General features: G+C 33.4%; 1 protein-coding gene across 2 annotated transcripts in view; it reads left to right on the forward strand.

The window, feature by feature from the left end:
- CASK (calcium/calmodulin dependent serine protein kinase) overlaps positions 1-23,671 on the forward strand; it is a 176,407-nt gene that overhangs the window by 128,507 nt on the left and 24,229 nt on the right. Inside the window, exons 15-20 of one of the 2 annotated variants that reach the window (XM_015814899.1) lie at positions 337-415; positions 3,878-3,963; positions 6,356-6,424; positions 18,109-18,177; positions 19,394-19,429; positions 20,961-21,157. In XM_015814899.1, the coding sequence (XP_015670385.1) occupies positions 337-415; positions 3,878-3,963; positions 6,356-6,424; positions 18,109-18,177; positions 19,394-19,429; positions 20,961-21,157 (536 nt within the window). The remainder of the gene's footprint in view (positions 1-336; positions 416-3,877; positions 3,964-6,355; positions 6,425-18,108; positions 18,178-19,393; positions 19,430-20,960; positions 21,158-23,671) is intronic. The other variant, XM_015814900.1, reaches the window with a different exon arrangement.

The raw sequence follows: 23,671 nt of genomic DNA on the forward strand, positions 1-23,671 counted from the left end.
GAAGATCTATGTTCTTATTCATAGGGCACTTAGTGTTTGAATAACTTCTCTGGAAGCACTTACAGCTTTTTAAAATATATCTGTACCACAGTTCACAATGTTATTTATTAAAGAGCAAAAAGTTAAAGTATTTCTTTGAGGTATGATAAAAAAAAGTATGCATATAATTTCTGGGCATGTGATTTGTGAGTTGAGATAAAATGTTAATAGGTATAGTGGTAAATTGAGACAGGTTAGATCTGATTACTGCATGGTCAAATGTTAAAATGCTTAAGCTGGATCAATGCTTGAATAATCTTATTGTGACTATCTAAATTACTTTATTTCTTTTACTAGGGAATCACTTTAAAAATGAATGAATTGAACCATTGCATTGTAGCAAGAATTATGCATGGAGGAATGATTCACAGGCAAGGTAACGTAAATATAAAAGTTAATGAACAACACAAATTTTATATGATACTATCCAAATTTTCAGACATGGAATCTAAATGACATTTGAATATTTAGTGTCAAAAATCATTAATTGCCTATAATATAATATTTTGAATCACCGAGTCTTGTTATTACTCAAGTCACGTATCAGTGGTTCAACAAGGAAAGAAAATCAAATAATGTTTTGCTATAATGGACAGATTCTCAATATCATCTAAAGTATATAGATCACTAGTTACCTGGCATTTAGAGTATAAATAATTAATTTTCCAAGAAATGTACAGGTTTATTATGAGAGTACATATGGGAACCTTATATCGTCAAAGCCAGTGTTTTTTTTAACTCCAGAATAGTGACCAAGACTGAATGAAGATATGAACACTGAGTAGACCTGCTAAAATAAATAAATAAAATATTATGTGACAAGATTTTGCCTTAAAAATCTCTGTTTGGTTTGTTGAGATCACTTATGGTATGTATTTTAATTGAGGCCTCTTCCATTGCTGAACAACTTTTTCATTAAGCATTAATTTTAAAAGTTCAACTACTAAAATCTACTTCCTTTTAATTTAAATTCATTTGCTTCTGAACTTATTTTCTGGGCAACTTGGAACAATTCTGCTCGAGTATTTAATTTGACAACTTTAAAAAGATAGAATATTAGAGAGGAAATGATGCTATCCACAATTAGAGGGTATCTGTTAAAATCCACTCTTTAGTTAGTGATTTGATGATTACCAAGTTTGCAGAAAAGATGGAAGATGAAATTTTGAACATCAACTGTTATACATTTGGAATATCCTCAATTAAGTTTAGATTTGCTTTTAAGGAACATATATTACCAGAAGCAATCAAGAGATTACTGGTGCATCAATTTCCACAATTGAAAAAGCTCAGTGGCTATCTGTATAATAATTATTTGTAGCATTAACAGACAAAATATTATTATTATTATTATTATTATTATTGTTGTTGTTGTTGTTGTTATATACACAAAACTTGTAAATCACAGGTGCCAGTTCTTTAACTGGTGTTGGCCTTCATGTACATTAAATTCTTCCAAAAAAACCTAGGATGTCATAATGTATCAGCCTAGTATATGTGCAGATCCAAGCATTGCAACATGTTGTGATTGATAGATAAATATTTTGTCAGTGTGTAGATTTTCTAAGTACTAGGTGGGTATCAAGATTTTCTTTGGTATGGTACTCAGTGTGCTGATAACCACTGGGACCACCATGGCCGCTTTCTGCCCTAATCTCTCAAATTTCTATTTTTATTCTATTCTATAAAGGTTTTCAAAGTCATGATTAAAAACAAGAAGAAATTTGTTTACTTTATACTATAAAAGCTATGTTATTGCACATTGAACTGAAAACTGTTTTCATATATATACCTTTTTCCACTATCCCACATAGTTAACATTTTAATCAAAAATTTACAAATATAATGGTTAAAATATTTTGTTATCAAAAGATAACAAGTGAACTACTGCATCAGTAAGAGCATTATCTCCAATAGAGAAATTGTCAAAAGCCTTGCAATTCCATAATCAAAGCAGATTTTTATGTAGTTGGTAACAGGTATCATTATAATAATATGTATCGTTTCATTTTACAAAAAATTCCATTGACAAATATTGTCCTATTTTTAATATATTCCTTCATACACAAAGCATATATTCTTTAATTTACAAGATCCAGAAAAATCTCAAAATACAGGTAGTCCTTGACTTACAACAGTTCATTTAGTGACCATTCAAAGTTACAACAGCACTGACATGTCAAATACAAGGCCTGTGGATCGGATCCGGCCCGCGATTGCCCCATAACTGGCATGCGGGGGCCTCCCCGGAAATGGCAGGAGACTAGCCCCCATTACTCCAACCTGGACCAGCCTAGCCGAGCATCCCCCAGCACACACACAAGAGGCAGTGAGCACACGAGGGCCAACAGTGTCCAGCAGCAGCCACAGCCCACTGACCCCTTGACCAGTGCACTCTGGGGTTGCACAGCCTGCATAGCACAGGTGATTCTGAGCGCTGTGACCGCCAGGCTGGCTCTCCAAAAAAAGAGGCAGAGCTGCAGGGGGTAAGCACGGGATCCAGCCCACCGGACACACCGCATGGCCACCTGTCCCGTCGTGGGCGCAGGCAAGCAAAGACAGACGGAATGGAGTGGACAGGCGGTGGCATGGTGCATCCGGTGGGCGGGATCGTGTGCCTCCCCCATGCCTCTCCTGCCTGCCTGCTGCTTGGAGGGCTGGCACGATGGTCACAGCACTCACTCACCTGTGCTGCGTGGTCTGCGCAGCTCCAGAGGGTGCGGCCCAAGGGGCCAGCAGGCTGCGGGCTGCCTTCCGGATATTGTCGGCCCCCGAGCACTCGCTTCCTGTGTGTGCGCTGGGGGGCACCCACCTGCCGCCTATCTCTGGGCAGTCCCACGGGCCAGATATGGGCCCCACCAGCCCATGGGCCTTGTGTTTCATATATCTGTTGTACATGAAAAAATAAGACATCATCTGAAAATAAGCCCTAATGCAGGTTTTGGACCAAAAATTAATCAAAGACCTAGTCTTATTTTTGGGAAAACATGGTAGTATATTTTCCTACTTTGCTAATTATATTTTCAGTGCTTTACTTTTTTTTAACCATATACTTTCAGTTCTTACTTTTAAAAAGAGGAAATAAGTGTCTCTTAACAAGATCTTAAAATATTTTTATAATATGAGTAGGTATTCCTGAGTTAATATTTCTTCAGAAAGAAACCACCCATCTTTCTTCCTGTCCCTTCATTTATTAACAATATCTTATGGAGTCTGTATTTTCATTTTTGCTTTATTCTCAGTATACCTTGTTCATGATTCACCGATTCTTTGCAATTATTTGCCTAGATAAGAACTTATTTGCCTTTTTCCTAATACCTATTTAATGCCAGTTATTATCAACAAAAGCTGTTGGTCAAAGTTTAAAAGAAATAAAAACCTGTTAAATGTTACCACTTTTTTCTGATAGTATCAAGATATTATACACACACACACACACACACACACACACACTGGCTGAAACTGTCTTTGTAATATAGATATGAGCCATTTTGGAAAATAGTAGTCTACAAAAGATGATAAAATTGTAAATAAATAAGAGACCTCTGTTCTCATCTCTATTTGCTATACTTGCTTTTCCATGTTAAAAGAGTGGATTCTATTTATTAGAGCTACAATTTTATTCAAAATTAAGTGGGAATATTCCTATTGAATATAGCAGAAAATGTTCGTGATTATGTAGCTAGACTTCTCGTAATTTTTTAAGTTTGTAAGATTTTTATCCACATAGTTTGAGGAAATTCTAATTGCTTACAATATCTAATTATGCATATAAAATGATATGTGGAAAATAATAGAATAGTTTGATTCAATGCATTTTGTTTTACTGTTTCTGTAGGTACACTTCATGTAGGGGATGAAATTCGGGAAATAAATGGAATTAGTGTGGCAAATCAAACAGTGGAACAACTTCAAAAAATGCTTGTAAGCATGTAAAAAGTTTTTATCTGATTCATTTTACTTTTAATATGAGTTAATATGAAACTCTAAAACACTGCAGTTCAAAATATTACTCAAAATACAGCTATGCATACCCTCTAGCATTAATTAATAATGCTTGGAACTTGTTTTTTCAGATTGCTTGTTTTTCTGCAAACCTTTCTCAAATAGTAAGAAACTCTGTAGCTTTGGTCCTCTTCTTTTTTGTTTTATTTAACTTTTCAAATAGAACAAAATGGACAATGTATGAATATGGTTTGTATTATACTCATGCTGAGTTAAAAATTAACAACTGTGATATAACTTTTTTAAAAGACTCCATTTTATACCTCTGAAAAATATCAGCAACATAATAAACCTGATGTTGGCAACATTTATATTAAAAGATAAACCAGTGTTCTAGAGATGTGTGACTCAACATTAGCAGTAATATGTCACTAGTTCATAGTTTTATCTCATAGTCCCATTTTAGCTGATGTATTTATCAAATTTGTATTACCACTTTTCTAACCAAAATCACACAATTGGGTAAAAGCCACAAATATAAAAATGACATATATTAAAAAATGTAAAAAACCTACATTAAGAAATAAATAACATAAAAACAAATTTATAAACTGCTAGGCAAAGAGAATATAAAAGTGGCACCTCATCAGTGGACCCATCTAAGATATTTCCAGTTCCCTGGAACTACCAGGCCTGATGACATAGCCTGGTCTTGAGGGCCTTCCATAATATCAAATGGGTGGAGCTAATAAAAAATTTGGGGGGGAGGAATATTCCATAAAGAGAGCATCGTGGCAAAGAAATCTTGTTTCTTGAGACCTGCCAGATCTTTAACTTTTGGTAACCACAGCATGACTTCTCCTGATTTATTGGGGCAGGCTAAAATAACTGGGAGGAGGCTGTCCCTCAAATAGCCCAGTCCCATTCCATGAAAGGCTTTAAAGGTTAAAACTAGCACCTTAAATTAGTAAAGTGACAACCAATACAGCTCACAGAGCAGAGTTATAAAATACTGCTCTATTGCACAAAATTGCCCACATTCCTGCATTCTGTACCAGTTGAAGCTTCTGGATACTCTTCAAGGGCAGCCCCATGTTCTCACCAGCAGGAATTTGGTAAAAACAGCCTTAATATTTCCTTTGAACCCGTTACTGTGTTTGGCTGTGAACAGTATGCCCAGATTTTCCCCGAAAGGAGTTAATGTTTAGCACATTCTTATTCCATCAGCAGCCAGAACATTATAAAAGCAATACTAACATAATACAGTATTAGTCCAAATTAAACTAAATTTAAGCCTACGTAAAGAAATATTCTGGAAAATTGATGCTTCTTTTCTCTTTTTTTGTTCCAACTCTTCTTCCTTTGTATGTCTTTTTTTTTATAAACCAGAAACCAGGTCCGGTCTCTTGTTTTAAATTGGCATGAACTCCAAATAATATTTTGAAAAAAAGGAATAAAAATAGTAACTGATTATGTCAGTAGAGTCGATCAGTGTTCATTAACAAAGGAGTAAAGTTTGACAAATATTTAATAACACTTTACTATTTAATTAGATTACAATTGTAGAATCTGGGTTAATATTTGTTGAGTTTATTTTTTACATAGATTAGTCTTTACATTTTGTTGAGTACAGGAGTTCTATTTTCATTTATAACATTCTAGAACATACTCCACATTGTAATACCAAGGAACAGGAAGGAAAGTAGTTTCAGAGCATTCTGTTAAGCAGCTTTCATTTTTGTCTGATTTAATTATCCTTGTTATGTTTTTCCTACATGCATTTATTTGTTTATAAAATAATCACATTCTTAGAATCCAGATTGATTTGACCTTTTTTTCACAAAAGGAATAATGGATTGCTTTCAGCAAGTTTTGTTGAATTGCTATGTGAATTAAAAAAATAGTCTTCAGTAGTTTTGTTTCTGTTTAAAAAAGATAATTTGTTGGAAATTTTAGTTTACTATTTATGCCATTTCATTATCAAGCTTGTACTTTAGTTTAGCAAATGACTTATATATAGTATGTTTAATAAGTGTCATGTAGTTAACAACTATATTTAAAAATGCTAAATGTATTTGTTGCTGAAGTATCTACAAATTAGAGGGAACATGATAAAACCTCAAAGACAAAAAACCAGCTTGCTACTACCAAATATATGTTCTAAAATACTAATCTTATTATACAAGTACTTCAGCTTGGTTCATACAGAACTTTTTTTTTTAGTGTATTTAGATCCCTGTTGATATCTGGTGACTAAATTTTGGAAATAAACCCATAGGCTTTATGGTTTTGTTAAAATATTAGATGGTTTTGAGTGTTCCACTTAATTATTTTGAGTTTTGTGAAACAACAAATACTTTACTTTCACCAGAGAGAAATGAGAGGCAGCATCACCTTCAAGATTGTGCCAAGTTATCGTACGCAATCTTCTTCATGTGAGGTAATGAATTACTTGCTTTTTTCTCAGTCTTAAAATTAACTGCCTGCTCATGGCTGAATGTTATTGCTTTCTGGGAAATTGTTTCTGCCTGTGCTGTTAGATCACACACACCAATTTTACAACAAAGATAACGGAACAAAGGAGTAGTTCTATCCATCTACTGTATTGTTGCTATTTCATATTCATTACATCAATTCATTAAATATTGCATAATAGCCAAAAATGTAAAAATGTCTAAAATAAAGCAAAACCAATAATGATAATTAGGTTGTAGAATAAGGCTTGAATAATATTTCAGGAGCTAACAAACACATCTAGGCAAGATAATTGAAATTTTTTTTAAAAAAAAATCTGGACAATGAATTCTGATGGTTTCATAAAAAGATCTGGTGAAAACATTCAATGATATGACAGGATTTTTAATATTAAAAATAAGCTCAGATTGATTAAAGAGCCAGAGCTAAAATTGAGGAATAATAATAATAAGAAAAATCAAAATAGTGAATGCATCCAGTGAAAAAGCTGAATATTTAATGTGATCATATACTGCAAATGCTAACTAGTACTATTAAAATTATTTTGATCAACAAACCAGATTCTCCATGAAAAAGCAAAAGAAAAATAGAAGAAATGCAAATAATTTTCTTGGAAATGTGATGTTACACTCTAGTCATAACCCACTTAAAGTACCAACTTTGTTTAAAGGCATGTATATATATTCATTTTAATTAAATAATTTGCATATTTTCTGGGATAGTGGAAATAATAAGGAATATTGGAAATAAGGAATAATAAGGCTTGTCCTCAGAAAGAGGTCCATTTTAGTGGGACTTATTTTCAGCATATAGATTCCATCATGAAAACACATATACACAGGATATACCAAAAGTTAGATCCCCATAATTTATTATATAAATTATATTAAATGTTCCAATTGGTTGCCATTTTCTTCTAAACACTTCCTTGCTTATTTGATGACCTTTGAGTATTCCTAAATACAACAATATTTTTCTGGAAAAATATTAATAAAATGCACTGTGATTAACTTATGGACTCTAACTTATGGTACACAGAACACATTAATGAAATGTATTGTGATTAACTTATGGACCCTGATTTATGTATATGTGTATATGTGTGCATATGTACACACACAAGTACACATATACAGATATAGTGATATTAGAAAAAGAACTAATAAGGGCTCTACCCAATACAAGTTTAGATATCTACTGGCTTGGAAAAACATACCGGTACCTTTTTGCATGAATAATAACAGTAAAAGTGCCACATAAATGTAAAGTATATTGTGTCTGCAGGCTAAAGGAAATATTATAATCCATCAAAAATCCAATATTTTAGGAAGGAGAAAGCTACACAGACAAAATATTTATATATTGGAATACAGCTCCCATCATCTCATTTGACCAATCAAATTTATATGCTGTATGATACTGCCACAGCCGATTTGGAACAGGACTGCGGAAGCACGAGCAGCAGGCGAGCAGTGAGCATGCATGCACAGCTCCATTTGTGCAAGCAGCATGCGTGCCCACGACTTGCACAGATGGAAGTGCGCATACTTGCACTCTGCTTGCACGGAACTATCCCCTCCCCCCGTCAGTCCGCAAAGCCAGAAAAGTTGGGAACTGCTGCTTTATGGGACTGATTGAAAATGTGCCAGGACACCTAGAAGGAGCCAGTTTTGGAAAAATTGAATTAGAGGAATCTACTAGGCAAAATTTTCTTAGGTTGCAGGAAGAACCTAACAGCAGAAACGAGAAGGTAGAAAAGATAGTTTTGAGAAATACAATAAAAGTTAGTCTTGCTGACATAGTGGTAGTTACTTGTCTCCTGCCAGTTTTGCCTAATAATTATATTTCATCCAAACATAAATTAGTTAAAAATGCATCAAATCCATCAGTAACATTCCTTAATTGGGTGTACAACAAATATGTTAGAACTATAACTGCCATTATTCTTAACCAGATGTTTATAGAAGATATAGCCAACACATTTGAAGGTAGATTAGGAAGTTGGCCTGAACTATTGGTGCTATTTTTTTTGTCACATTTAAACTTTTGAGAATATTTGCAATCTTGGGACATTCTATATTATTATATTCAATGAACATGTTGCTGTTTATTTTAGTGTAGGAAATAGGCATTCACTGCACAGGTAGTCCTTGACTTATGAATTGAATTGAGCCCAGATTTGCAGTTGTAAGTCAGTGCAGTAAGTTGCCATGCATTCAAAATGCACTAATGTGACCGTGAGGGATGCAACCATCATAACTTTGAAAACAGATCACAAGTAGCTCTAGGGAGGTCCATCATAATTTTGAATGGTCAATAAACACCTGGTCATTAGTTGAGGACTACCTTATCTTAAGTTAATTAATTATATTTTAATAAATTAATCTTAATACTTCTATTTAATGGAGCAAAAATTTGTGATATAGAAATAGAGCGTTACAAAATCCAATAGCGAGAGATTACTTTTAAGAAAAACATCATAATATGAAATATTAGAAACAGCTCATAATCTAGTTATGTAGAACTTCAAAAGCTGCCGTAATAAATTGAAGACATCCCTCTACAGCAAATTTAAACAAATTTAAATGCAATTATATTTTAAATATACACAAATGACCTCTTAAAGCTCTATAATTTCATAACATCTAAATATTAATGCTTCACTGTAAACTATTTGAAATACCTTTTCCAAGAGGACAATTAAACCAAAAACTTCTGTTGCCTCATTACCAATATAAAAGTTTTCAGTTGTTTATTTTTGAGTGGTTTGTGGTTAAGAATCTATAGATGTATAAATTATGCTTTGTTAGATTTGTTATGCTTACATTCATTTTAAGAAAGGATGTTTTTCCTACTTAGCAAACACACTGGGAGAAATACTATGTAAGTGATGCCATACTTTAAAATATTGCATGCTTAAATATATTAACTGTTCCTCTGTATAGATTCTGATAAAATACAGTATAGATTCGTAATGCACAGATATACACATTTATATACCTTTCTTTCTTAAAAAACTAGAATTCTATCATTTTGAAAGTTGCCTTGCCAGAAGTACATTTCAGTTATTATGCAATATGGCTGCAAATGCAAATATGCCTACACAAATATCCTTATCCATTAAAAAGTCATTTTAATGGATAAGGATAGATTAATCTGGTAAAGAAGCCAATCATGGTATTTTTTAATTTATTTTAAAATTGAAAGTATGAAGATAAGTATCTTGATATGTGTTTAACTGGATAGTAAGCGTAAATAGTCACAAATAATTATGCAACAGGGTTTTAATTAGCTAACAATGTTCCATGCGCCTCGGCATATAGTCATGGTGGCCAAATGACCATGGAAATGTCTTTGGACAATGCTGACTCCCTTGGCTAAGAAATGGAGATTAGCATCACCTTCTAGAGTCTGAAATGACTGGGCAGGGCAAACTTTAGCCTTTATCTATTAAAAAAAAGTTATTTTGCTATCCCTACTCACAGTGCAGACTATATTAAATAGGTACCTGTATAACTTTCTCAAACACAGGTCTCACAGTAATAACAGAAGCAATGAACATGCAATTTATTTTTCATATTTACACTTTTTTTTAAAAAAAAGAGCTGTTTGAATGCTGCAAAAATACATCATTCTATTACACACAGTGACTGCCATTTTGGAGTCATATTGTAGATGTTCTTGACAATATTTGTTGTAGCACTAAAAAAAATGGCTGTATGTAGAAAGATATAGAAGGATCATTCTTAACTCCAGCAATTGAATCTTCCAAAATTATTAAAATATTTATTAACTCCAAAAGCTTTAATTCAGAGCATGGGCAGTAAATTGAAACTGTAAATAAAATCTTTGGACTGAGCATTTTGGAAGTGGATTTAGCACAGTTTTGTTTATCTGAGTGCATTGAGATGATAAAATATGAATAATATTATAGTATCAAGTAAAAAAAGCTATACTATTCATAGCAGGTTTTAGATTTGGACAATTCATTTTTTATAAAAAGAATATTGTTTAAGATTAACGTTAATCTCATGTGTTTCTCAGACATCCTCATGCTCAGAGTCTACTTATTGCCAGAAATTTTAAAAAATGGAAAGTTATACTAATTTACATGCAGTAGCATAAATGGAGATTTTAAATTAAAATGCAGGAATATAACTAGAGTTGCCCATATATTTTCTTATGATTTTATTTGATTTTTTTTATTAATATATTTTCACTTTGATTACTCTTAACAATCTCAGACTTCTAACAAATGTAGAGAAATAAAATTATTTTTTGAAGTGCTATTTACTTATGTTGCTGTACTACAACTAGCTACTATTAATTTCAAAACTTAATTATGACGTGTATGTGTGTGTGTGTGTGTGTGTGTGTGTGTAGAGAGAAATCTTCACTTTCTTTAACATTTTGAACAAGTCTTTCCTGAGGCTACTATATGAACTGTCAACATTTCATAGATCATAGTCCATTTTCTTTATGTATATTGTAATTTAGTCTTTGATACATTATAAAATGTGATTATCTAGCCTTTGTTCATTTCTGATTAATTTTCTTTGGTTACTAAAGTAAAGATGCATAAAATGTAAATGTTACTTCATATACACACTCATACAAACACACACAGAGAGAGAGAGCTTAATTAGAGTAATTTTTCACTTTATGATTCAGCTCTAGTTTGCCACTTGGAAAACAACCATACACTTCCTCTTACTTCTTACTCTGAGTATTTCAATTTCATCTCCCCTAGTTTTTGTAAACCATAATTTGCTCTTTCGTATCAATTAAGGAACAATGATTTGGAGTATGGGGTCTTTGCATTTGAATAGCGATATTTTTAATAACAGGCTTCCATATACAGGTAGTCCTTGACTTAGGACCACTATTGGGACCAGAATTTCCATCACTAAGCGATGTAGTTATAAAGTAAAATGCCACATGACCATATTGCTTATGCTTAGTGACCAGAATCCCAGCAATCCCAGTTGCCATGGTTAGCCTAGAAATATGGGTCATTAACTGAGTATCCAGGCCAAGCCGTTCCAGGCTTGATCCCTTCCAGCTCCACACCTCAGTAAGGTAAGGAAGTGTCTCCAACCACCACCTATATTACCCCACCACCACCAACTCTGCCCCTTGGCTGCTCTGCACCCATGCCTTGCAGGATGGCAAGCAGTCTGAGAACTGCACAACTCTGGGGCTGCTTGCCACATCCTGGGAAGCCACAGCTTCTCTAGCCCAGTCCCAGCTGCACTCAATCTCACTATCCTGCACTCCAAGAACCGTGCCATCTTGTGCTTTGTCACCCCAGCTGATGTTCGCTATTTTCTTACTCTCACTGTTGACGAGGTATGCCTGGTCTAGCCAGGCTGGACCTCAGCTTAAAAAAAAAAAAAAGGCAACACACCACTACAGCCACAATGCACCAGAAAGCCCTTTGCACCGTCCTCCTGGGCCGGCTTACGCTGCTTTCAACTGTGGGGAAAACAAATTAGCCAAAAGCAACACTAGAGTGCAGCATAACAGAAAGCTGCTCTGCATCCACTCCTGGGCTGGGCTGAGCTGGGCTGGGCTTCAGTTGCAAAATAAAGCCAAAGCCTGGCCTAGCCCAACAATGTAATGCAAAGGGACTTTCTAGTGTCCCATGGCTCTGGAGCTGCTGTTGGGAGTCAGTGATGGAGCAAGACAATGGCAAAGGTCAGCTAGGGTAGCAGAGTGCAGGGAGGTGAGGGCCAAAAGGGCAGAGATCAGGGAGATTGGCTGATAGTGGGAGATGAAGTACCTTTGCAGTTTAAGTGTGGGCAGCCTGCCAAGCGCTTGAATTTTGAACACATGACTGCAGGAGCTCTGCAATGACTGTAATTTTGGACATGGGTTGTAGATTCCTTGGTTTAGTGCCATCATAACTTGGAATGGTCACTGAATGGACATAAGTCAAGGGTTACTGATTAAATTATAACTCATTAGAATATATTGCTGAAAACTTTTGAATTATTTTAAGACTGAAAATAATGTGTATGTTTCCTAAACAATTTTTATTAACAAATACAAAAAATGAAGAAAAAGGATAAAAACATAAAATTATAAAAGGAGAAAAACAAAAATATACAAAATATACATTTGCAGACATACATACATACATTATAACAATAAATTGAAGCCATGTTGATTACAGTCATCCATGATTGGTTTGTATTAATTATGCAGAATGCTAAATACTTAGGAGTCTTATATATACAGTATATTCCCGATGCTGAACAATAAGTCTTTGGATTATGAGTTCATTTTCTATGTGCCAAAAGTCAGCTCCCAACTGATTGAAATAAATCTCAAGTTCAACCAATATCTGTAATTGCTTCTCATCTAAATGAAATATATTTAAATAAAGCATTAGTTTCATTGTATCTTCTACAATACAAAAGGAATATGGTCATTAATGAAAAACTTGTTGAAAAGGATGTGATCTAAAAATCTTTTGAACAGGGGGTGCGGATTTTAACCTTTTGTATTGTTTAAATTACATTAAATTAAATGTTCAAGGAGAAAAAGGCAAAAAAAAGATACATATAGAAAAAAAATTGAGAAAAAAACAAGATGGATGGATGGATGGATGGATGGATGGATGGATGGATGGATGGCAGGTAGACATTCTAGTTGCCTTAACACACTGTTTTTAGCATGACTACTTGAAAGAATGTATCTTATTTTCTCATGCTGAGGAGAATGTGCCTAGAAGAAAAAAGTACTTCCTTCTTCTAGGCACAGTGTTCAGCCAGCTTTTCTCACAGGTTTACATGCAATATGTGACAAAATAGAAATATTATTACTAAAACAGTTGACTTATTTGTTGCAAAATATTTGAAATGAATTGCATGAAATTGTTTACTGTTACTTAGAAATAGAAAACAATTTCATGCAATTTATGTATATTGTTTTCCAAAATGTACAGAATTCTACCTTGGAAACCAGATTGTCAGTATATTTCAGTCACAAACATCTAACGTTGCCAGTTGGTTTAGATGAAAAAGCTAAGAGCAAATACAAATGCTTAAAAGTCAATAATGAAAAGTTACATTAAAAAGAACATGTTCCCTTTAACAAGTTAGAGAAGCTTAATTTAAAAATGTAAAAATAATTTTAAACAAGACCTAATATTCCATATTTTATGGTATTGGGTTAAGGATATGTATCATTTGGTTAATACAGATATGTATAGATTAAAAACAAATGTTTCTGAAATCACATCCCAACCACTGGGCTATTTAAGTAGTAGAAGGAAAGAAAGATGATTCAAACCTAGAAGCTTTAGGTCAGGTAGTACAAACTATCCAGAATCAATGACTATGTTAGGCTTTTTAATTATTAACCATTTTTAAATTGCTACATGAACATCATTATTATATACCACATCTAATTATTTTGTGTAAGAATCCCTGTGTGATTTTAAAGAATACATTTAACAAAATATTCAATATGGCAATCCACTTAAAATATGTGAGGCACTCAACTCTTGTAAAATTTTCATGTAGTTATTAAAAGTATGCTTCACACTTAACTTTAATTTGATAATAAAGCAGAATGAAGCAATTCAAAACAGAATTATCATTTGCATTCTTTTTTTCACAGTATTGAACTTATATAACCATACAGTAAGAATGAATGGTATATTCCATAAACAAGGAGTTTTCATTCATATATAGTAATCACGTTTCTGGTTCTTTAAAAGGGCCTCTCCTGCCAGGAGGAGATTTTGCAGAAAATCAAATCCCACTTTGGATCTTTAAAGTTAAATGCCAGCAGATAATTTGCAACCATTGCAGATCTGGCAGTACAATACAGATCTCCCCTAATTTTTTTTTTAATTTGTGATATTTGAAAGTCTCTGAAGTACATACAATGGAGGAATGGTTGGTTAAGATAGTAGAATTTGCAGAGATGTCAAAAATGACTTGTTTGATTGGGGAAAAGACAATAACTACCTTTATTAGTGAGTGGAAACCTTTATTGACTTTTTGCTGAAAACAAAAAAATAAAAGGATGATTTATGAGTTTGATGATTAAAAAGACTAGAATATGAAAGAAGGGAGACGTATATTTAAAGAGAGGATAAAAAAGATGCATTTACAATTGCTTTAAAGTAAATCAGAAGTTGCGCCTTTGTATCTTTCTTACTTTTACTTTCTTTTCCTTTTTTCTTATTTATCACTTTCATTTGTTTTCCCTTTTTTAATCCTGCCTTTATTATTTTCAAATAATGCAAGATAGCAAAGATACATAATATTTATTATCTCCTATTTTTCCCTATAACAATAACCCTGAGAAGTGTCTTAGGCTGAGAGAGTGATTGGCTTTCATGCCTAAGGTGGGAATAGAGTTCACAGTCTTCTGATTTTTAAGCCAACATCTTAACCACTGCACCAAACTGGCTCTCAAATTTGCATTGCTTTTGTTCTGTAAAAAAAAAAAATCTATAATAAAAGTTACTTTGTGATATTTAATTATTGCTTTGATTTCTTTCAAATGTTTGGGAATAGTTATACCAAGGAAATTTTCTTCATTTGTAAATGTAATACAGGTAGTCTTTGACTTACAACACTTCATTTAGTGCAGTGTTTCTCAAACTTGGCAACTTGAAGATGGATGGACTTCAACTCCCAGAATTCCCTAGCCAGCATAGTACACATCTATAGCTGGTTGGGAATTCTGGGAGTTGAAGTCCACCCATCTTCTAGTTGTCAAGGTTGAGAAACATTGATTTAGTGACTGTTCAAAGTTACAACAGCATTGAAAACATGACTTATGACCATTTTTCACACTTCCGACTGTTGCAGTATCCCCATAGTCACATGATCAACATTCAGACACTTGGCAACTGACTCATATTTATGATGGTTGCAGTGTCCTGGGATCTTGGGATCACCTTTGTAACCTGTTAATGGGGAAGCCAGATTCACTTGACAACTATATTACTAATTTAACAACAGGATTCACTTAACAACTGTGGCAAGAAAGGTCGTAAAATGAGGCCAAATTCACTTAACATCTGTCCTACTTAGCAATAGAAATTTTGGGCTCCATTATGATCGTAATTTGAGGACTGCCTGTATATCTTTTCAAAGCTGAATAATTGACATAATTAGATGATTAAAAATACATTGAGCTTTTGTGGAGAAATAAATATTGTAAATTGATTATTTCAAGAATGATATATAGGTATTCCTATGTTAATAACTTTGTATTATTTCAAGCAGATAAGGTACTGATTTTTTTTTAATAAGAAAGACAAGCCCCTAGATTTTCTTTAGCTAAATCACAGCTGTCACATGATGCTGAGGCGAGCATTATCTTTCAAAGTTCAGTTTAATTTTTGGATATATATTTTTATATATCATTTATATATCAATCTAAGGGTCAAGTAAAAAAATAATTATGGGCACGGTTACTATGTGGCCCATTTGATATGGTTTGGCTCTATTTTTAGCCTTAACTCCATTGCATTTTCTTGCATTGAAGATTGCAAGATATATTTGAAGACGCCAGGATGGAAATATAATTTCAATACTCATTCACATGATAAATTTACCCTCTTGCATAGTCCTATATTTGGGGTGGAATGAAATCATGAGAAATTAGAGATACTGATACTGTGGATTACTTTATTGCCAATAAATTTGAAACATCTAAAATTGTGAAATAGCAGTATATTTAGTTAAGAGTTTTCTTGATTTCACACTTTGGCCCAGATGAAGTGACTAAAACTCCTGAGTAAATAATCAGTATTGGAATTATCTTGAAGAGTTCAAAGTCTACAATATTTTTATAAACAATTGAAGAGTACCACTAAACTGGATATTAATTATTTGCAGGAACTTTGAATTAAAAAGTCAGAATAACTCACATTAATAAATCAACTGCCATGGGTCATTAATAATTATCATTTTTAATTTTAATAATAATTAATTGAGCCTTAATAATAAAAGAACATTGATGTGTTTCTTACAATCTTAACGTAAGACTGAACCAACATGATTCAGCAAAAGATTCTAATTTATATTTAGCTAAACATAATCCCTTATGTAATAATTATGTTGGAAAATAAACAGATGAGACAGTAGTCGAATTATTTAGAACTGTGCTACTCAGGGCTTTTTTTGTCATAGAACACACGGAGCGACATTCCAGCACCTTTTTTTGAATGGAAGAACCAGTTCCTTCTAAGCTGCCAGCGGAAGTACTGGTATGGCTGCAGAGCGATTTTGCGGCCCCCCCAGCAGCCCGATCCGGGCACCGGAGGCCTTTTCCAGGCCTCTGGAGCCCAGATCGGGCTGCTGGGGGGGCACAAAATCGCTCTGCGGTCATTGATCTGGGCTCCGGAGGCGGCTTGCAAAAGGCCTCCAGAGCCCGGATCGGGCTGCTGGGAGGCCGTAAAATTGCTCCCTAAAGTGGTTTCTTCTCTCCCCCACCCCCCACTCCGTAAAGGGCTTTCGACTAGAGCCGGAGCTGTCTGTGAGTTCCAGCACCTTTTTTTTTTTTTTTTTTTTACAAAAAAAGCACTGGTGCTACTACTACTCAGTTTTTATTTAATATCTTTAAGTTTGTTAATGTAGTGTTAAAAAGTGCAATATTGTTTAAAGATGTGAATATCAGTTTTAAATCGATAACCAAGAATATGGTATCTAACGTTATAAAATGAATTACAGATTTATCCGGTTTGGACAGTAATAAAATAGATGTTAGTTCAATGGTAGAAATACAGAGTAACTCCAGATTTACAATTAGAGATCACCAGTATTGTCTTTACTTTCTATATATGAGCTGGCTATCAAATTCATTAAGAAAGATTGATAAATATGCTCAACGTTTACTAATGTATTTAAAAATTAGATCAGTTAATTTTATTTCTGTAATACAAAAAGTTCTTGCTTTTTTCTTCGTCTTTTTTTCCCTTTGGTATATTAAAGGAATAAAAATAAACTTTAAAAATAGTACTAATTTCAAATATTGCAGTGCAAAACCATTGGTTCTATATTCTTTATTTTTCATAATGCAAATTATTTGCTGCAAAAGTTTTCAAGTGAAGCTAATAGTTTTTTACAAAGATGTGTGTGTGTGTGTGTGTTTGTATGTATAGCAAAGCCGTATGAAGTATTTAAAAAATATCATTACTACTATTTTTTAAAAAAGGAATATATACTACTTTTCTTAATGGTTTCCATTACCAAATCTTGAAATGCTAATTTAGTTCACATGTTATTTCTGGAAGGGATGTATCCTAGGAATAAATAAAATTGTCTTTAACTGAATCATCTATAGTTTATAATGTTTGAATGTGGTTTAACAAACCTGATTTTGCATTATATGATAATTAGGCCAGTGAGATCTTTGTACTTTTCATCATTACATAAGCAATCATTTCAGAAGAGATGATCATCAAAATAAAATGTTTCTGCTACTAAGAGAAAATAGTTAATATATAAGCAATTTCACATTATGTAAAAATAGACTTCTTAGGAGTATCGTGTAAGTTAAAATATGATTATTTCTTAAGAAGAATAAGGCAAAGAATAAGGTTTTAAACCTATCAGTATTTGTTTATTAAAATATATCTATGTAGTGTTGTGTGATAATGAACCTTGTGTCTTATTTCAGAGAGATTCCCCCTCTACATCCAGACAGTCCCCAGCTAATGGCCATAGCAGCATTAACAATTCTATTTCGGTAAGACCTCCAATTCCAGACAGAGAGCATTACAGTTTTGTTGGTGCTTATGTACCATTCTTTTTATATGTTCAATGGAAAATTGTGTTCTATTAATAAAATGAAGAATACTTAGAATTCCCTATTTTCTCTCATTCAAGTGTTTATTCAGTAATATAATTTTCTGATCAAAATCCCTTTAATGAGTTGCATTCAACCATCAGGTAAATATTTTAATCATCTTGAAATATGCTTCTTGTGATTCTCATCCTGATTAGCTCAAAGTTAAGCAAAAAGAATAATTTCCATTTTGAACTTTAATGTTGTGTTTTTAAGCAAAACATTAGTAAAGCAGATATTTGAGGCTTTCAAGACCTAGGCATCATCATCATTATTACTATTGTTATTATTAAAGTTCTCTAGATTACCACATTGGTTTCCGCTATCTGAGTTAACGAATTGGTGTGTCCCCTGCTATTGTGGTACGTGCACATATTTTGTGAAATATGAGCCTTGCCTGGATATGAAAAGCAAAAGAAACTGTCTTTAAACTGCATTTATAAGCTGAGCTATTAACATCACATCTTTAACACAAAGTGCTGTTCTTTTTACCATATGTTCAGGCAAAAAGATATTAGTAAACATTGTTGATATTGCTGCTGTTTACTTTTTCTCTTTCTGTGAACACACATGGTAAAATGTTAAAACGTATCTGTAGAAAAATGTTGCCTCAAAAATATTCTTTGTATTTCTGCTGTCAACACTTAACTAAACATTTGAAGAACTTCTGGAGAAGTTCAAAAACTGTTAAAAATATTGCAATTACATTTTGATAAAAAAAAAACCTGGTTAAATACTAAAATGGATACAATTAGAAATATATTTTAGTCATGTAAACTTATGTAATACCATTAAAATAAGATTTTTAATAAATATATTAACTTCAATTTGTAATTACAATGTTGATCAATATGAATGCCTCATCAGTTTGAATATTAAAATTACTTTCCTTTGTTTAAGGAATTTTTGTGTTGAAGATGATGAATTACTTATTAAAAGCACACTTTCTGTCTGCTTAAATTTTATCTGCTTCGGCTTGCTGCTAAACAATCTGGGTTTGACATTTTCTGAACATGATTATTGTTAATACTTCTAAAATAGCTTTGACATTAAAACTGTTACCTATTTTCAAAGTAAGATGAAAAATTATTATTCCTGGGTTGACTTTATTCTGCAGGACTTGCCATCAACAACACAACCAAAAGGACGACAGGTGAATAGCTATTCTCTATGAAGACTTTCATAACTTAGTTGCTTCATGCCATTTTCTCCTTACCATCTCAATTTTTTATCCCATTATGTGCTGATTTAGATTTTACAGCTTTTATCATTTTGTGTTTTATTCATATGGCTGATCAACAGACACACTATTTATCATGTGGTACTCCTATGATACTAATTTGTTTTTTTCTTACTAACAGCTTCTCCATTCACTTTCATGTTATCTATCAGCATCAGCATTCTCATCAGATTTCATTTCATTTCATTTGATTTTGTGATTTTGATTTGCTATTTTGTCATGTTATTCCTATTCATTAGATCTTATCCAAGAATCATGTATTGTGGGTATATTTGTCTTAATAAATCTATACTAATTGTCGCTTTTCAGTAGCTTTATTGTCCTGATGAGAGCAGGATAGCTCTTCAAATAGGATCATAAACAATGAATTCTGACATTGTAATTTATGATCCAACTGAAAATGCAAATGATGTATAATTAAATGTAATTTAATTAATACATTAGCACATTAATACCTATTAATGTATTTAAATTTAATTAATTACAGGAAAGCCTTTTTTAAATGGAAGAATTGTGGGGATTCTCTTTTAGCACTTTTGCTATTGAAAATTACTTTCACATAAACGCATACAGTAGTTGGGGAAATACATATTTGGTTTTTATTTCTTGCAGAATTAAAAACAAGTAGGGAGGCACTTCCGGCTGCCACCCTTTATTTATTATTGGATCCCCTTTTTAAAATTAGTTTTTTGTTTTAATGAAACAGAAGCAAAATGATGAACACTTCTCCCAGCTTAGCGTCAGACTCCTACAATCCTGCACTTGCTTTTTGCAAGCAAAACATCACCCTTAATTGTTCATATGAACATAATTCTTATGGAATTAGTGCACAAATTATTCTATAAATCTTTAATTGTAGTTTTTCTGTTATACCTCTATTTTGGTTAATATTTCTCATTTTTATAAATGAGCCACTGAAGTGAAACAGTAATGTGACCAATAAAATGTGTAGTTTTAAATATTCATATTTAGCATTATGTTCCCAAAAAACTGCAGTGTAATTGCTAATCTAAGTAATTTTTGGATCTTGGTTTATTAATATGTGTGAAATTGTCCATTTTTTTTTTAATTTAGTGTGGAAGTGTGTGAGATTCATTAGTGCACGAATAGAAATTAGCTCAGGCAACAGATCTCTCTGCTTCTTTCTCCCTGCATTTCTCCCCAAAAGCTTCACCTAGATTATTGTGAAAACTTCTCAAAAATTGCAGCTTCTGTTTTATAGATCTATAACTGGAGAAGAGAGGATTTTCCTGAAATGTGACAGAATATATATATATATTCAACTATAGCCACACATTTCTCTAAAATCAAATCTTCTGCAATTCTATTTTAAAGGCTGCTTATAAAAAAAACTAAAGGAAAACAAATCTATATATGCAAGCTATTACATCTAAAGTTGACATATATTAACATTATAGTTTCTGTCTCTAATATTGTTTTTTAGATATATGTAAGAGCACAATTTGAATATGATCCAGCAAAGGATGATCTTATTCCCTGCAAGGAAGCTGGCATCAGATTTAGAGTTGGCGATATTATCCAGATTATTAGCAAAGATGATCACAATTGGTGGCAGGGTAAACTCGAGAATTCAAAAAATGGAACTGCAGGCCTCATTCCTTCTCCTGAGCTTCAGGAATGGTATGTTGTTTGGTAATTGGTAAACATGAATGTAGTTTCCTTTAATTTTTAACAATTGAATTTGTCAGTATTTCATATTTTAAATATTTGCGTCATTGGTTGATAAAAAGAATGCTTGAATTAGGTAACTTGACTGGTTAGACTATTACTGAAAATACATGCACATAGTTGCCATATAAATTGTATAAAGTAAATATGAACTATTCATTGGATCAGAGGTCCCCAACTTTTTGGGCACCAAGGACCGGTTCTGTGGAGAGAGGTTTTTCTGCGGCCCGGAGGGTGCATGATTTAGTGTGCTGCCTGCATCCCGCAGATGTGGCTTTGCTTGTTTGTGCGGCCCGGTTGCTGGCATGCCACAGCCTGGTACTGGTCCACGAATCAGGGGTTGGGTACCCCTGCATTAGATCACTTGCTATAGAAATTTAGCTGGCAGTTTTCCTAAGTAAAAAATCATATTCCTTCAGCCTCTGATAAGAGGAGGTAGAGATGGATATTTGAAAACTTCTGTGTAAATAAAGAAAAAAATTATCAGCCTTATCAAAAGTTACAATTTGTTGCAATTTTGAACAGTTGCTAAACAAGTGGTCATTAAACAAGGATTGCCTGTATATGACATTGTATCTGCAAGCACACTAACTTCTTTCAGTTTAACTATTACTCCTGAAACAGTTTCAGACTCACAGAATACACTGACAATACCCATCGAATATCTCTCCTAATCCTATTATGTTGGTGAATTTTTATTTCCATTGTTTTTCACTCATGTCTTTACATATAACATAAAACAGGATAAAAATGATTGAAATAAATGTGACAAGAGAATATTTCTGCCTGGATACTATCATAGTAAAAACAGCCAGCTCACAATAGTTGAAAAATATTTTTCTTTCCCCAAGTTGATTTGTTAAGTAGAGTATAAAAGATTACAGATGGTTTAGAAAAGTGTTAAACTATTCCAGATAACAATTTATTTTCTATGCAAAAAGTTTCATCAGATGGCATTTGTTTCATTGCAATCACTATCATTATAATGGACTTCAAAAAAGTTACGTTGCTTTTAATTTGGCCTGAAATATACAGTTCTTGTATTTTAGTTTCTTTTCTTAATACTTCAGAATCCTTAGCAATATACTATACTGACATGTAGTGTCTTATAGAGGTCAGTGAAGAGAGTGCTGCCACAGTACTAATAACTAAAGTCATTTTTAGATTTTGTTCTCTGCAGAAACTCCCTTACTACTTGACAACCTGAAATGAATCCACTAACTCTAAAGAGGCAATAAACTGTCTCATCAGTTAATTTCTGTATTTTGTTTATGTATTCTTTTTTCTGAGTATTGAGTGTCTCCCCTCATTTTATCCTCACACCAATAATCTCATGCCTCAATGATTGAGATAGCCCAATGGGTTTATTTGGGTAATACTTATATTATGCTAGCCCACCTAGCAATTCAAAAAATATGCAGATGCGAGTAAATAAATAGATAATATTTTGGTGGGAAGGTAACAAATGCTCTGCATTGCGGTGTGATGTCAGGCTGGCCACATGACCACAGAAACATATTTGGACAACACTGGCTCCCTCAGCTAAGAAACAGAGATGAGTATTGCCCCTTAGAGTTGGACACAACTGGACAGGGGAAATTTTTACCTTTAGCTATATTACACTATATTACACCTAATGAGAAGGAAGGACTCACTGGAGAAGAGCCTAATGCTGGGAAAGATTGAGGGCAATAGAAGAAGGGGACAACAGAGAATGAGGTGGCTGGATGGAGTCACTGAAGCAGTAGGCGTGAGCTTAAATGGACTCCAGAAGATGGTAGAGGACAGGAAGGCCTGGAGGAACGTTGTCCATGGGGTCGCAATGGGTCGGACACGACTTCACAACCAACAACAACAAATATTACACTGATCTTAAACCACTTCTAGGTCATAACTGCTTGGTTTCAAAAGAACTACATTATACAATATAAATCACTCTGGATCTTGATTCTATTTTGGTAGCCTGTTTCTATAATGGCTGGGGATTTCTGACTTTAGCTATTAAAAGTAGTTTCATGGTAACACAGTTGATAATTTAGTCTGCCAAGAAGTCCATTAGAATATTAGTGGAAGCGATGAATGTACACAAATTCAGTTACCTCCCTGGTCTCTGATTTAGGAAAGTATACCCTGGTTATTTGTAAAAGCAAACATATCTACTGTGTAGATATATTTCTTGAATTTAATTTGATCAGTACCTGATGATGCCAGGTCCTTATATTGAGAGAATGTGTGTGTGAATATTGTCACAGGAGTTTTCTCATTGTATCTATGTTTTTGGCCATGACACCAGAAAAAAATTGAAAACTAGTGAACATTCCACTATAACCTGTCCTCTTAGATGACTAAAAAGGAGGAACTATTATAATGCTATTGCTTATCCTGCAAAGTTCTCAACCACTGCAGCTAATTTTATAGTCTCCTGAGTGGCTGCTACACAAGTAAAGAAGGGCTCTGTACTTTTAG

The sequence above is a fragment of the Protobothrops mucrosquamatus genome, unplaced genomic scaffold, assembly GCF_001527695.2.
Source record: "Protobothrops mucrosquamatus isolate PMUCROS unplaced genomic scaffold, P.Mucros_1.0 scaffold294, whole genome shotgun sequence".
Lineage (NCBI taxonomy): Eukaryota > Metazoa > Chordata > Lepidosauria > Squamata > Viperidae > Protobothrops > Protobothrops mucrosquamatus.